This window comes from Stegodyphus dumicola, chromosome 6 (genome assembly GCF_044657685.1).
Source record: "Stegodyphus dumicola isolate Sdum_Otavi_A_Nest chromosome 6, ASM4465768v1".
Taxonomy (NCBI): domain Eukaryota; kingdom Metazoa; phylum Arthropoda; class Arachnida; order Araneae; family Eresidae; genus Stegodyphus; species Stegodyphus dumicola.
The window spans coordinates 69,140,730-69,158,591 of NC_140773.1; the positions used below are offsets into that span (position 1 = coordinate 69,140,730).

Sequence of the window (17,862 nt, forward strand, 5' to 3'; positions counted from 1 at the left end):
ATCAAATAATTTCAGGACAATGGCAATCTATTCAGATAGTCAATCTGCATTATATGTTCTGAAGGACAGAAACAATAAGAACCAACTGGTTCAGGACACTCAAAATACAATAAGCGCCCACCCAGAAATCTAGTTTTTCCTGAATTGGGTGAAAGCCCACAACTGGAATGACAACAAGGAGGTGGCTGACCTCTTTGCAAAGGATGCAATGACTAACATCAACTGTGAGGTGATTTATGTCCCATATAAAATTTACGCTGAATGAAATTGTCAACTCAAAGTGGCAAGAAGAATGGGATTCTGTATTGCAAGACAGAAGAGTCCATGACTTTTCCCCCAAGAACTGACAAAGAGGCACTGCACTATGACCATGTTCTGAATCAGTATATCACAGGGCACGGTCCTTTTCCCACCTACTTCCATGACAGAGGTACGTGCCCATGGATCTCTGCATATGTGGTGAAAGGGGTGACCCTGATCATTACATTTTTTACTGTAATCTAACATACAGTAAACATCTGATTAAGCCTAAAAACAATCTAATACCATTTAAGAAATACGCAATAAAGAACAGACATCTTAGGGCCAAAATCAGAGACATTCTTGTACATATCCAAAGACTTGGACTGGATATTTGTCATATCTAATGCTTATGCATCTCCATATATTACTAAAATATATTTATTTAAATTTTTTAATTTAATGTTACAACAATTTCATTTTTCTATGCAATGCTGATGGACGGGAGCTCCAAAGATTTGCTTATTACACCTTCTGCCCTAGAAAGAACATTTGTTCATACATTTAGACTTTTAGAAGCATCAGTTGTTGAACTTTTAAAGGACAGTCTTTTCTCAGTATGATTTGTGTACACTAAGAATACTAGAAAGTCCTCTCAAGGGGTTAGTGGGGAAAAAAAAAAAAGAAAAGAAAAGAGAGAGAGAGAGAAGAAAGAAAGAGGAGGGAGGGGTGAGAGATTCGGTTTATAGCTCTTTGTTTAAAATTCAGAATCAAAAAACAAGTCAGATTACAATTAAAGACTTTTTCTTTAAAAAAGTTAAAATTTACTTAAATGGTCTTGGGGGGGGGGAAATATTACTTGTTCAAGATAATAATTCAAATAAAGGTATGACTTTATGATAAATATGTTTCACATTGGATATTAAAATTTCATTCATATATCTATCTAATTTAAACATCCTTTGCAAATAGGTCTTTGAAAGACATATAAATGATGCTCCATTGTATTTATATAAACAAAGATAAATTAATTAAAAACTGCCCATTTTGTTTGAGACCTTTTGCCATTTTTCAGTAAGCTTCATAATTTCTCATTCATAAAAGGACATGTCTTTGTTGGAAATGAACAAGCCTTATCTGAATTGAATATTTTCCCATGCAAGGAGTTTAAAAAAGAGCTAAGATTCGGTTTGATTGATTACGGCAAAACGCATAAGGGCTATCTACTAGGGGCAGGATTTTCTAAGGCAAACTGGCTCATATCCATATTACACATGGAGAAAACCACAAAAACCAACCATGCAGCAACCCCATTTGCTTGGAATTGAACTCAGAATGAACTATCAGTGTTCAGCAGTTTTACCACTTGGTTACTGGTGGGCTTAAAGAGAGCTAAACAAATGGAACTCTCAGGTGTAAAGTCAAGCAAGTGTGGCAGTACATATCATCCAAGCTCAAAGAATTTTTGATGGGTGATCAAATTTTTGTGTATTATCACATTGTCATGATGGAACACAACTCCTTTATGATTACAGAGTTTTGCAACTTTATGGATGGTGGATTCATTCAAACTGTCCAGTTGCTGCCAAAAGTACACACTGAAATGGACTGTTTGATTTCTTGGCAAGAACAACGAAAATACAATGCCTTTACATATCCCCATATGGTAATGAATGTTTGAATGATGGATGCTCAGTTTTCCTGCAATCTAACATGAATTTATATGCTTATACGCATGCATATGAATTTGGCTCAATTAATAACTTTATATTGTCCTCATCTTTGGTTAACGTTCCTGATTGAAGAATGTCATTTGAGATAAAAATTATTACAGCAGAAATCCGTGAAACATCACTGGAACTTACATTATTAGATTTTACAGTAAGATTACAAGCTTTTTGTAAACACTCCAAAACTCAAATAAATTGCACAGTTTTCTAAGAATGAAGCTAGAATTGTCAGCTGTCAAATGATATAGCAACAGCTTAGATACGGTTGTCCTGATACTTCAAAAACGAATAACTGCCATCTGCTGCGAAAACGTGTCATAAGCTAAAATTTGATAAATATGGGATTTAGAACTGCAGAAAGAAAGAATGAAACAAACACACACACACAACAAAAAAAAAAAAAAAAAAAAAAAAAAAAAAAAAAAAAAGGGGGAAAAATTGAGAGAAAGCATAATTACATATTTCAACAAAATGTTTTAACCTTTCTTTCCCTTTCAATTTCTTCTTCAATTTTCCGTTTCTTTCTCAGTTGTCGTTCTTGATCCTTTTGATCAAAGCTAAAAGGTTCCACTTCTGTACGTTTCTTTTCATATTTTACTGTAAATGGCACAGGAGCAGCAGTTCCAGGATGAGCTTTTCTAAAACTTTGTTTAAAAACTTTGATTGGAGATTCACAGTGCTAAAACAGCAATTGAATAAAATTTAATAACTAATTGCAAATATAAATAAATAAATTTAATACAGACTAACATCATGCTTATGAAATTATAATATTGTGTGTCTGTAGTGAGCTAAAATGATACAGTGAAGAAGCAGCTATCAGCAATTTATATGGGAAGAAATTTTAGACGTTTCTATGCCTTAAAAAGGAAGACATATGTAGTGCAGTTTTATCTTCTATAATCAGGAAGAGAATGTGTATGTTGGAAGATTTGAATGCAAGCAAAAATTCTAACATGTTCTTCAATTAAGTGAATAGAGGTTTGGTAGTGCAGTTTTTCTAACAGGAGACTAGACGAGAAGAGATAAAGATCATACAAACCCCAAATATGCCAGTGTCATTTGTATCTGATAAATCCTACTGCTATGGTTTTCTCTTTCTCAAAATGCTAAATTGGTCTTTTGCAGAGATTAAAACAACAGGCTAGAGATACAACAAACAATATCCTTAGGCTGACATATGTTTACTTCATATATGAAGTAAAAGAAGTATTGCAATTGCGAAAAATTTAGGGAATCATATTTCGACAAAAATATGCAATTTGATGGTTCCTAAATTCATTTGGATGATTTTATTTTTTGTGACATCTGTATGTATAAACAGAAATTTGTTTCGGCAATGTCAAATTAAAAAAAAAAAATTAAATAAAAAATAAAATCTAACTTTTAATGCCATTTCCTGGTTTTGACATTGGGAAAGCTTTATACTTGTTATAAAAATATAAAATTGTAAGAAGTAAGACAAAAACTGAGAGGGATATTTAATTTGAAAATTTGCAGTTTTTGATGTCACTTTTAACTTGTTTTGAGGGATGAGTTATTTAAGTTAGAATGATTCGAGGAGGTAGCTTAAATGAAGTGCAGCAAAAATGTGTATAATTTAATAGGGCATATAAGGAAGTCATGTGGTATCTACTTCAGCTTTTTTTTCTTTTTTTCATGCATTTGACTCACAGGCAATCAAAATATCATATAAAGATTCTTCAAAACTTTGCTCTCTTTCATCATCAAAAATATGCTTTGGGAAAAAATTTTCATAAAATAGTTTAATGAAAAGGGTACTAATATAGGTCTTTCAGACAAGCACAGAACGTCTGCAAACTAAGAGATACCTATATGCTTCTGAGCAAAATGACTTAATTGAATGCATAAATAAAATATTCATTCCAGATGGATTTAAAAGTTAACTTACAGTAACAATAAACATACAGTCATTTATCTAAAATAAAATTAAATACAAATTCAACAAAAACAAAAAAATGCTGTAATAATAATTGCTCCCCATTTGGATAAATTTCTAGATGTAAGGTGTCATTTTTTACAGAATAAGTAATTTAAAATGAAATTTATAGGTAGTTATTATAAGTCAGAATTAAAGATTTAGCACATTTAAAATCTATGTGTATATATATAGTTTTACATTTGTTTGTTAAAAAGGATGCTTTCTCCCTTTACTTTTTCATATTGTAAATATTCGATTTTAATTTGTAGTTTTTAGAAGATTAATTTTATGCTTAATTTTTGCATATTTTGGTACACATATTTAAACCGGCATTTGGTTTTAACTAATATTTACCCGAAATACTTTTTTGTGTGTGTTGGGGAATTTCTTTTGCATAAATAAAACTGAATTAGTTTAATTAAACTGAATATTTCTTTGGATTACATTGCATTCAAATATGCAAGACGAAAGAAACATGATCAGATCTCATGACTGTTGGTGGTTTTATACAGAAGGCTAACTCCTCCTGAAAAGTCATTCTTTTTCCATGAAATCAGTAATAATTATTTACCAGTTATTGGGTGTTAATTGAAATTTTCCGCCACTGCCAAGATCATCTGTGCAAACAGTCTGTGTTGTTGAGCTTAATCATATTTTGTCAAATGATTTTTGGCATTTGAAAGAAAGAGACCTGCTTTAGAACACTGTGTCGTGGAATTTGTAAAAAGTTATTGTTACCGTTAATTACAAGGTGTCCGAAATCGCACTACCAGATTGGAACCATCATTTGCTTCCAGTTCTGCTGTAAAAAGTCAGTCAGCTACAGAATGTCACCAAATCATGTATACAGCTTTAAGTACTAATGCTGTGTCATACGGCACTGAGAAGGTTTGTTACAGAAGTTTCAAAAACAAGGACTATGACATTCAAGGAGAGGGATCTGGCTAGCCTACTGATGTAGATGAAGCCTGCCTACAAGAACTTGTAGAAGAAGATCAGTATGTAATCACTTGAGAGCTCTCTAAGCAGTTAGACATTAGTGCCATGTCCATTGTATAAACTCGACGTACACGTTCAGTTGCTGGGTATTGCATGAGCTGACTCAAGTAGATAAGGGCAGACATGTTCAGGCCTGCAATAATCTGCTCGAATATCAATGCAAAGACAAAATTCTGCACAAGACCATCCCTTGCAATGAAAAGAGGATTTACTTTGACAGCATAGGCCGAAAAGGAGGTTGGTGTGCACCTGGTAAGACTGCCATTATATTACTCACAAATACCTGGAAAAAGGTTAAACCCTTGACAGTTAGGTATGCAGTGAGATGTTAGTCCGAGCTGATGTTGCTATCAAGGAAAACTCAAACTGAATTCCGGCCCAAAAAGGTAATGTTCCATCAAGATAATGCAAGAACACACGTGTCTGCATTCTTCAGCTGGACTCTGTATGGACTCTAATGGGATCTTTTGCCACACCCACCATATAGAACTGACAATGTTGCTTTGAACTTCTACCTTTTTTTCACATCTACAGCTATATCTCGCTGGTGCTATCTTCCATTCTGCCCAGGACATTCGAAATGAGGTTGATCTGTTTTTGGACAAGCGACCACTAAGTTTCTGGGCCGAAGGCTTTAAAAAATTGCCAAAAAACATTAGCGGAAAATCATAGATTTGGATGGTGATTACTACTCGCACTAAAGGTACTGTAATCATGGTTTTTTCCCCCAATTTTATTAAGAACTTTTTTTGATGGAAAACTTTCATTACAACCAGATATTTTTTTAAGTGTTTCTTGCAGGCTTAATCGATTGCATTTATAAGTTATTTTTATTAACTGCAATTTTTATAATTATAATAGTTTGAATTCTACATTTTCATTGGGGTAATGTCTAATAATAATTTGTATATATTTAAGTGTGTGTGTGATGGAAAAGATGTAGTAATAATAAAGAAGCACTGACTGTATATCCATACTGAAAAGCAAGAATTTTGTTGGTGTAGATGGACAAATGTGGCATATCATTGATTGTAATAAAAAACTAGTCTTAGTGTACTAAAAAAGTACTGATGTAGGTACACTGAGATGTAGAAATATTGATGGTGTAGAATGTAAATCTATATTGAACAGGAAACTTGGAGCTGAGTAATATTAAATATTCAACTTTATTTCAATTGACATTTGTAATCATGTTTTTCGCACTTATACCATAAAATTCAGTTCAACAGCAATGCCGAAAAACGAATTTTAAAATGAACATATCTTTAGAATTTCCGATACACAGTTCCATGTGCTGGAGATAAAAATGTCCCCCCCCCCCGGTAGAGTGATGCTATTGCTCGCTTTTAAATTGTTGAGAATTTGTTACTCAAAAATTCGTTAAAATTTTACAAATATGTAAATCAAATTTGGTCTTCCACATGCCCATATTCATAGGAGGATTATGCCATTCAAAATTCGATGGCTCTATGTACCATTGTTTTATCACAAAGCAAGAAATAGACATACATTTATGCAGATTTTTCATTATTTAATTTCTTCAAATATAATGCAGGACTCTAACATTTGGTGGCAACAGTTTGAAGAGTTATTTGCCGTTTATGGTTATTCAACACAAAATCGCAAAACGAAAACAATAGTCCTTCAGGGACAATGCCCCTTTGGACTAAAAAGAAAGTGGAAAAGAAATTTCCATAAATGTAAATTCAAATAAAGCTGAAACTTTAACAAATGTAATCATGCAAATTTGATGTGTTTTAATAATGATTTTGGCAATAATTTATGCTTAATGGGAAGCTGTTTAGCAAAAGGTTAATTTAAAAGACAGGCCAAAGTTATATAAATGTTTAATGTGGCACACCTAAAAATAAAAGTTAGAAACTATCTGAAATAATTATAGACATACACTACACACTTTTCAGACAGAAGACAAAAGCTTACCAGCTTGGCATGAGACTTCCATTTTTCTGCTCTTTCTTTTAATGCAAAAGCAGGAGACTTTGGGTGTGTTTTGGGAATTGCTTCTTTAGTTTTCAAGCCCTATGTGGTATCATACAGAGGGGAAGATAAGAACAATAAATAAAGTAGTAATTGTTTATAATTTTAATGAAAACAGAGAAAGCTAATCCGATCTCGATGCGAGATGCGAATTCGCTACAATCAACAACAACTAAGTAAAAAACTGAACTGTGATGTTTTCCTTCGGCATTTTAATCATGCACAAGAACGTTCCGATAATTTTATTTTTCCTGAGGCTTCTGGAAAACAAAAGACTACAATTACGATATATCTATTTATTAAATGTTAAATGCGTATGCTCCTGTATTTTAACTTTTCCGGCACAGCTTTCTCTTCAAATAAACCTCGTGCTGCATGGCATGGAATATAAAACAATTTAATAACAATTATGCTAAAAATAGCCACCTAAATACAAAAACGGTAAAACTACATTAATCAGGCTCAAAATTACTGTATTTGATGGCATATATGACGAACTTTTTTTCCTAAATTTGGTCTCAAAAAAGTTACCTGCGTCTTATACGTGGAGGTATCCAGAAAGGATTAAGCATGATTTAATTCGCAATAATAAATGAAGCCGTTATCTTTGTTGTTGCAAAGCTAAATTTTTCTAGCTTGGCAACAAATCCACTAGTCTGCTGTTTCAAATGTAAACGAGCAATGGCTGCCATCAAAAACATTATTAGGCTTAGCGGCACTTAAACCACTTTAAAATTGTTGATAATTCTAAAACTATTGCATACACATTTACTAAAGGCATAAAAACCTTAACCGGAAGATAAGAACAACATAATTCAATCATTTTTAAAGCAAAAAATGTACACTGCTCAAAAAAAAAAAAAAAAAAAAAAAAAAAAAAAAAAAAATGGGACAGTGCTATATCTCCCATTCTACTGGGGCGATTCACGAAATTCAAATTGCGTTCTTCATGTCTCGAAAGCGCGACTTAGGATATATATTAGATTTATATACAGCACTATTCTAACATACGTATTTTGACACAAAATCGGACTTTTTCTGAAATAACATACCATGTTTTTTACATATTTCGATTCTACGACTCAAATTATGCCAGAATACCAAGTTTTGTAAAAATCGTACGAGTAGTTTTTGAAATATTAGCTCTCAAAATTTTAGCTCCTCAATGTTAATTGAATTTGGCAAATATTTATTTATATCTCTTTTTTTATTAAACTTTTTTGATTTTTTCTCTCACATTTCGAAATTTAGGTTCATTCCAAATAAAATTTACCCATTTTTTGTGTTTTATTTTTTGAATTTCTATTTTTAAATAATTTTTATAAATTTTTCGAAAAACATTTTGAATTATAACCTATAAAAGTTTTACCATCATCTTAAAGTAGGTATATTTTTAAGCATATCTACAAAAAATTAGACTTTTTTATTCAAAATTTTCTAAGATATACACAAATTTACATATTTTCGCATTTTGAAATTTGGCATCTTTTTTTTTGAGCGATAATAACACCAAATGTGGTCTATGGATTTTTGTTACACTGTATTGCCACAGCTATTTTTAACCTTAAATTTCAAGTAAAATTTTACAGAGAATTAATTATATGACATTTTTTCCCTCAATGATGCATAATAAATATTTATTAATACTATATGAAAAGCTATTTTTTTAAATAAATTTTTTAATATTTCTTTAAAATTCTCTCTATCTTTTTTTTTTTTTAAATAAGAGTAAATTTTTACCTTCGGCGTTTTATCGTCTGCTACTTTACTTCGTTTAAATCGAATTGTCTAAAACAGAATTTTCGTTTGATGTTTATTTGAATTTTATGACATTAACTGCACAATTTATTTCTTAACTAACTGATGCTTTTGAAGTGGCTGAAAGAGCGGCTGATACTATCATCCATATTTTTAAAGCACAGAATATTTTTATAGAAACATAAGATTTAGAATAATCATTTTTATAAAAGTCAAATTATGATATAAACATACAGCCCTCTAGAGACTGAAGTAATGGAAGTTCAATGGTTATGTAGAAATGATCTGCAGCTACTTAATCGCTGGATAAGTCATCAGATTCCGTGGACAAGTAAGAATAATTATATAAACGACACCCAACATTCTGAATTCAATTAATAACGAGGATACGATGTTTATTAAATGAATTCAAGAAGTTTTAAAACATAAAAAATCAACTCATTTTTTATCCTAAAATGTATTTTTGCGAGTAGCGTATTTTCATTATTCTAATTTAAAATTCTAATAATTCTTAAAATTCTAATTTAGAATGTAATTGTGAAGAACTGATTCCTAATCATCAGTAATATAATAAGTAATTATTACGGTTATTAATAAATCCTTCTTATAAAGTAATTGCAAATATTTCAAAAAAAACTTTGTCTGAATGCAAACATTTTTCTGTGCAAATATTTTTAATTTTATATTAATCAAGATTGCACACGATATTATTTATTTGCACTTCAATTCTTGACGTCAGTTCTAGTAGAAGTTACAAGTCAATTATATTTAATTAAGGATTGGATTGGATTGGATTATTTAATTATGGCAAAGCACACGAGGGCTATCTGCCTAAAGGGAGGGATGCCTTCGTGGAGGATTTTTTAAGGGAAACTGGCTTGTATACACGTTACACATCGGGAAAACCACGAAAACACCATGCAACCAGCCTGTTCGAGGGATTCGAACCTCGGACCGAACTACCAGTGATCAGCGTCTTTACCGCTCGGCCGTTTGTGGGCCTTTATGAAATGGAAGGCGATAATTTTATTTAAAATGATTGTCAGAAATATCAAGATGTTGGATGCTTTTTAATATACTTGCAGAATGCCTAAAGAAAAAGAGCAAGAATAAAGTAGAATGCCTGAAGAAAAAATAAATTTTTGCGTAAAATTTAGTGTTTGTATTTTTTTAAAATTTAAAACTTTTTAATCTTATGATATTTGATTCTTGCGATTTCAAAAATAAAATATTTGACTAAAATATGAATAACGTTTTAAGAAACCAAATGTAGGATAAAATTGTGTAAAGCAATGGGCACAATGATAAAACTGTTTAAAGTAGTGTATGCAAGTCATCCTAAGTTAAAATGTCGGTTATACATCTCACTTATTTATATATATCTTTTCTGAACGGAACATTGAAAGGCGTGTAAAACTGTGCTTTACTGTATTTTCTCTTTTAATACAGTATGCAGTTTTCAAACTCATCGTAGTCTGGGTTACAAAGTATTCTTCCGAAAGAAACACAGTTCAAATAAATAAAATCAAATTCTGGAAAATTGATATTAATAAATATATTTTAAATGCTTAGTTCGAAGGAATAAATAGAAAATTTTAAAACAATTATCTGAAGAGACAATGCAACACAAAAAATTAAAATAAAAGTATAAAAATTTAAAAATTACCTATGACGAAAAATATATATAAAGAAAACTATTTGAAAAAAAAATAAACGCTGCACCTTTATTTATGCAGTTCGAATAGGTAAATAGAAATTTTTAAAACAGTTATTCGAAAAAAAAAAAAAAAAAAAAAAAAGCGTGCAACTTAAACAATTAAAATGAAATTCAAAAAAGAAAAAATTACTTAAAATAAAAAGTTATAATTAAAAATATAATATAAAGAATATTATTTGGAAAAAAGGAACGATGGTGACTTTTTTTCCTCTCATGGGAAAGGAAACTAGGTTGCCATATATTAAGAAGTTCGCCAAGTAAAGTATTCTTGGCGCAAACTGACAAAAAAGTGCCAACATAAATTTGTGAATTTCTCCGTAAATTTTGCTCCAAATTTTACAAAATTTCATATTTAGGCGTAATTTGAGTCGTAGAATCGAAATACGTAAAAAAATTGGTATGTTACAGAAAAAGTCCGATTTTGTGTCAAAATACCTATGTTAGAATAGTGCTATATATAAATCTAATATATATCCTAAGTCGCGCTTTCGAGACATGAAGAACGCAATTTGAATTTTGTCAATCGGCCCAGTAGATCGGGAGATATAGGACTGTCCCACTTTTTTTTTTTTTGGAGCAGTGTACAATTTACAAACATATAAGAGTAAAGAAAGAGATCATCGAGCCGGGTAACAGAGCGGATATATATATATATATAAATACATTTATTTATATATATTTGCCGTGGTCAATTGCAACCAAAATACGAGGTGCACATCTACATATTATAGTAGTCTTATATACAAATTAAAAAATTAATGAAACTTTTAGCACGTAATAGAATTTTAAACCGAGATAGTAAACTAAAAAAGGCCACTAATATATCATTTTCATAAAGTTTTTACTGGTAATTTTTCATGAAAAGTATAATGTATAAGTTGCATTTAATTTTCTATGCTTAAGTTTCCTTCTTACTTTTTCAGCAAAAATTTATTAGTTAAAAAAATGTGAAAGTAAAAATTATCCTTCTTTACATCTTGCGCTCACAAATCATTATGGGAATATCCATTTACAATTATTAAAACCTGAAAAAAAAAAAAAAAGCATGTTTGCGATGTTATTGTCATGCGATGATTTGTAGATACTTTATTTTTGTACCACGATATCTTCGTCGACGATGTTTTTAAACCGCTTTATCTTTGATGTCGATGTTTTTGCCTTGCATTGTTTTCTCCACGATGTTATCAGCGGGCACCATGGAGCAGTGAATCCATTTAGTTTTAGGTTCGACTTTATTTGAGAAATCATTTACACAGCTCTATAATGAAGAGATTCACAAAATAAACACTCCTCAGCAATTCATTTATTTTTTTCGAAACATATATTAACTAATAAGTGAACAAAGTTCGTTATATCAGAACTTTCATCCAATTGAAATGCGAAATACTCATTGAGTTTTATTTTTTTCAATAAGTGTTTCTATGGAATTTGCCGACTTATTGTATCATTTGAAAGGGGAATATTATCAAGTTCATTAGCCGCTTTTTCATTGAATAATGTTAAAACGATACCTTTAGCTGCTGGTAATATAAGGTTTTCTCCAGTAGTGTGAGCTTGCCCAGTCTTAGCAATTCTTAGGCTTATTAGGTAACTAGCTTTCAAAGCTTTTTCACTTGAAGACACAAAACCTTTCATTACTTGTCTACTGTTTTTTAACTCCGATAATTTCCTCTTAAAATATTCCTCACATTTATCCTTTAAATTGGCATGCTTAGATTGAAGATGTCTTTTAAGAAACAATGGTTTCATACTTTAATTGGATAATAGTTCACCGCAAACAACACACCGGGGTTGAGGGTCCATTTCATCTCTATTCCAAGTAAACCCAAATGATAATTAACTTTCATCACACAAGGTAACCAAAAAAGTTTTTGCTGTTCCTGATATGACATTGGAAGAGTGAACTCCACCATAAATATAGTTGTCAAGCGTGGTGATGAAGTGTTTAGGATGGGAGTCCGGACATTGATCACGAGTATAAAAGCATGCTGCATTGGTACTTCAAACATAACCCACACAGCAACACATTGAAATGGATGCGTCAAAGGCGCTCGTTTGGAGTTCTTTGTGGTATGATTTTAAAGTGGGCCTTTCAGCAGCAGAATCAATTCACCGAATTTGCCAGACCTTTAGGGATGATGTTAACGAACAAACTGCTAGGCAATGGTTCCAAAAGTTCAGTTTGGGGAATATGTCTCTTAGTGGTGCACATGCAGCAGGCGGCTAAAGTGCTGGACATTGAGGCCCTGAGAGCAGCCACAGAAAGTGAAAGCAGCCAAACATGTTGTGAGTTTGCTGCACACTTCCAGGTATCTGACGAAACGATCAGACTCCATTTGCACTACATAGGAAAGGCATACAAACCGAGCAAGTGGGTACCCCATTCACGGTCCAATGTATACAAGCAACAGCATGTTGCTACCTGTTTGTGCAATGAAATGTGGGTCCAGTATGACACACCCAGGGGTTCCAGACATTAACTATGGGACCCTGTGCCTCACACGTGAAACCTTCTCTCCACCCACGCAAGATCATGCTCTGTGTCTGGTGGACTAGTCGCCAAGGCATCAGGCATTGATGCATAAAGAGCCAGCATTGGTCAATCGTAAGGGTGTACTCTTCCTCTATGACAATGTGAGGCTGCATGTGGCTCAGGAGGCCAGGGACATCATCCAGCGATTGGGCTGGGAGACACTACCCTGTCCACCATATTCCCCAGACCTGGTGCCAACAGACAACCACCTTTTCCATTCCCTGGACAACCATCTTCATGGGAAATCCTTCAACAACCGGCCAGACCTCGAAAAGACCTTCATGGACTTCAGATCGCATAAATTTACGAGTGTTGGAGAAAAAACTCAATTAGGATGTTGAGGATTTTAATTTTTGAATTTAATAGTAAAAATTCTTTGCTTCTTTGTGTACCACCTATTTTTCTCTTGCCTACCCACCGGTTGAGAACCCTGACCTAGAGTATTTTATCTCATTTTTAACTGCTAATGCCAATTATTTTTTTTTAATAAAAATTACAGTTTTTTAAAATTAAAAAAAATATTTTCACAATCAGCATCACTTTTGCTTCACACACAGAAAAACATCTCAACATTTTGGACAGTTTTGTAGGTCTTTGCAAAACTTGATGCTGTTTCCCTCCACTTCTTCCTCGCTACTGCATAGGCCGAAACTGAAAACTAATTTATAAATCTCTGAAAACTGAGAAGGATAAATTGATATAAACCAATAGAAATAATATTTGAAGATAATACTAATAATGTAATTGAAGTTGAGAGGCATATGAAGGATTGTACTGTCAGATTGAAGATAAATAATGTAATTAATAAACATGTAATAGCTTAAGCTTCAGATTCTTTTCAAAATTATACATAATGGAGCCATTGCATTAGCAATGCGATTTATAAATTATCAATGCAGTAAAACAGTACTTTGGATAATGATGGATTTTAAAATATAATAAACCAAGGTTCTAAAATATTGTAAGGCTTAAGCAGTTTTATATATTCCTTTAAAAATTTCAACATTTGTTGAATTCAATTTGAACATTTTATTTTTTAACAACTTGTCAAAAACCTAATTTAAAAAGAAAGTAGTTTAATGAGGGAAGCTTTTAACTATTTAGACCTAGTTTATGCACAATTTATCAGCATTTGATTATGAACAGATTTTTGAGAAGGATGGGCTGGCATCTTTGTAATTAACATCAGTGGCACTTATGCAAACAAGACAAGTATAGCTGTCACTTAAAAACTGATACAAGAATGGGACCAGTAACTTGAGAAAATAGTAATTACTCTTTTTCAAAAAAAAAAAAAAAAAAAAAAAAAAATTTTCCAAATTTATACTGATGTTGCGTAAGGTTCCATTCAGACAGTGGTATAATTATCCCAATTGGTTTAAGCCGAGCTCTGTTGCTAGGTAACCAGACCCTGCTACGTCACAAAACCTAGATTAGGGGTTTTGGCACGAAGTTCGAAGTTTTCAACCCTATGCTGATTTGGTATAAGAGTCGACCAATCAGAGCAAATGTGCAAAATCTATTGAATGGGAAAACAGAGTGAGAAAGCTTCTCTAATTGGCTACGCCTTAGACCCATGTTTCGCAGCTGTGAACAGAACTTCTGCATTTTATGCCTTTATGGTATTTATACCACCATCTGAACAGAGCCTAAGAAGCCATAGATCAATGCACAGCAGAATACACTTCATGCCATTTGGGAACAACTGTTGAACTCTGATTTTTATATGCATAATTTAACTTTATTGCTGAAAAACACTTTGTGTAGGCAAAAAATTAAAAACCAGAACACTCTGTGATATACCAGGAAATGTTTTAAAAAACTGGGAGAACTGGCAGCTATAATATAGTGATAATACAGTAATGATAATATGAATGAGTTATCTTTGAATCAAAGCATTGTTCTTAGTTTTTGAGATGGCACAGAATATAAATTTGATAAAATAAAAAGACATAAATAAACTTACACTGGGTCCCTGATATACACTTTTAGGAACAGGACGAGAACGGAATTTATACTTCTGTTCTTCATCTTCTTTCTTTCTACCATACATTATTTTTGCTCGACTCTCTGTCTTTAACTGGATATCCTTAGGTTTTGTTTTTGGTTTAGGAGAGATTTTGAATACAGGCTTGTTGAATATTTTTGGTTCAAGAGGCCTAGCATGAAACTGATACCTGCAAACAGAAATCAATTTTATCTTTGGTCTGAATTATAACAACACCATTTACAAGATTTTACTCAAGACATTTATTCATTCCGTTGTTATAAGCAGAAGTTTTTTAAATTTTGCAAACCATTTCTGGAGAATCTGTAGGGAATTTTATATTAATTAACTAGTTATTTATCATTTTAGCCTTTACAATAACTTCTTTCCAAATACCTCATCAGAATGCAAACGAGTACCCAGTATTTAAACTGAGGTTTTTAGATTTTAAAACAGAATGCATTCTGGCATTGCTTGCACACTACATGTTAGTTTCCTACCAGCTCTGATAGTTGCAATAATTCGGCTTCCTGTTTTCTTGCTACCAACATTTTAGTTATGATGGTCTGTGAGTTAGTGAGCCAGCTTCTTGCAGTATTTAACTGTTTAACCTTGTTCAGTGCTTAATTTGATTTGCACTGTTCTATTTTATGTTGCATAACAAGTTGTGGAAATTATAGCACAAGAGAGTGCCCTTACATTCTAAATTCTATTTAAACAGAAAGGCTATTTTAATCTTCTCAAGTCTTTATCATTATTAATTTGCTTCATGTTTGTTAGGGCTATTAGGCTAAAATAACATTAGCAGATCAAATGTAGCCTTATAAGGGGTACTTAAAACAAATTACAGATTGTATCGCAAGACAAATTAACATTTATTCTGTCCCTTGCAAACTGCATGCTCTATTGGCACCAAGAAGTCCAGTGGAAGGATTTGGGTACACAAATAGACACTAAATGAACTTTAATGAAATCAGCCATTACATTCAGTGGTAGAAGTTTGTGAAATTTTTTGAACAGTTGGAGATGCACTTTCTACTACACTCAGTTGCAGAAGGTCATGACAGCAATTGCCATGCTTCAAGCACAGAGCTGGTACAAAAGCATCAGTAAATTTTTCTTGGGTGAACCAGACAGCAATAATTATTTGTTTGAAGTATTTAAAAATTGACTAACCATTCCCATTAAAAGATGGGGCGAAATTAAAAGCAGAAGTGATCAGTAAATACCAAAATAAGGGTGAAAGGTTGACCAAGTTTATATTAAGGAAAATACAAGCAGTGAATTTATTTTTTTTAATTAATTTTGAATTTACTGTATAGGAGAAAACCTGATGCACAGGTTATCCGAATAATATTGCCTAGGTAGTGGGTTCAAATCTAGAATTTTGTTGAATTATGAAACCCAAGTAAGCTAGAACAGTTATTTGAGCTAGTGATGAAGTTCGAAAGTAAGGAAGTATCAATGAGTACACACACAATGGGAGATAGGCAGAGGTCAAGCTGATATTTTTGTAAATCTGTAGCAGAAGGTAGTCCAAGGCTTGACTGCAGTAGACGATTTTTAAAACCAAAAGAAATTTTCACTCGCTAATGGCAATTGGCAAAATAAATCGCAAAAGACGAAACTGAGGGAAGATACTAAACATTTAAAGTAGTCAAAAATATTGAAATACAAAGGGCACAGTCACCCCGGAGAGAAAGAGAGAGAGGAGATTAAAAAATAAATAAATAAATAAATAAAATAATTTTTTAAAAAAACTTACAGGTGTAATTAAATACAGTGTTGATAAAAAATTTGTTTTACCAAGGAACCAAATTATGTTAAATAATATACCAGCAGATGCATTATTGGACACAGGGGTGCAAGGTAGTTTTATGATTTAGGAAAAGCTTTAAACTTTGTAGAGTGTTTGGTGTTGATGGAATGAGGGTGATTGCCACCCAAGGCAAACAAAGTGAATATGTAGGGAAAGCAACCTTACATGGGCATATGAAAAATGAATACCAGAAGGTGGTTTTCTACATAGTCAAAAATCTACAAAAGTAATATTTGGGTTGGATTTATTAAAGGCTGTGGGAGCTAAAATTAATTTTCAAGAAGCTACTGTGACATTTGAAATTAATGAGCTGGTGAAAAAAGAAGTACAACCAATGACTTAAAGGAATAGAACATGGATAAGAAAACAAAGCTGGAACAGTTGGTAAGAAAATTTTCAGATTTATTTGATGAGGATTTAGGGTTGATCTAGGTGGAAAATCAAGCAACAGAAATTGACAATTACCTCCGCACCCCCAATCGAGCAAAACCCTACTGCTATGACATCAAGGAAGAAATAATAGAACAACATATTGCAGAAATGCTAAGGAATAAAATTATAATCCCCATAAGTATTGTGCCAAAAGAAAAATAATCTTCCGCCTATGGATTTTAAAACATGGAGTTTTGCTATTGACTATAGAAAACTTAATAGCATAATAAAATATCCAGTTTACCCATTATTGATAATACAGAAAATAATTAGGAAAATAAAATTCACAAAATACACGTTGATGTTAAATCTCACCTTTGGATACTTTTAGATATGTATGAAACCAGAGGATTTATCCAAATTAGGAGTTTATTCTTTTCTTGAAATGACATGGCATTTCGCATGCGGAGCATTTCCCTCATTTCAAAGAGTTTATTCTGAGACCTGGTCCTCGGAAATTCAACAGCTATTTACTTAGATGATATAATAGTTATTAGCGAAGCAATTAATGAACATATTTTGGATTTTCACTTCTAAAAGAAACAGGTTCAAAGATGAATAAGGGCAAAGAACTTTGTCACCTGGGAAACAAGATACCTCAAAGGGGAATTGAAATGGAAGATTCTAAATCACAGCAATAAAAAATATGCACCATATAATACAGAAAAAAGTTTGGGCTTGTACCCCTATTATACGATTTTCTTCAA

General features: G+C 32.3%; 1 protein-coding gene across 5 annotated transcripts in view; it reads right to left on the reverse strand.

Annotated features, from left to right (window-relative positions):
• LOC118202161 (targeting protein for Xklp2-like) overlaps positions 1–17,862 on the reverse strand; it is a 101,390-nt gene that overhangs the window by 37,738 nt on the left and 45,790 nt on the right. For all 5 annotated transcript variants that reach the window (XM_085818481.1, XM_035374311.2, XM_085818482.1 and 2 more), the window contains 3 exons: positions 14,884–15,094; positions 6,853–6,951; positions 2,452–2,649 (listed from right to left, as the gene is read on the reverse strand). In XM_085818481.1, coding sequence (XP_085674607.1) covers positions 2,452–2,649; positions 6,853–6,951; positions 14,884–15,094 — 508 coding nt within the window. The remainder of the gene's footprint in view (positions 1–2,451; positions 2,650–6,852; positions 6,952–14,883; positions 15,095–17,862) is intronic.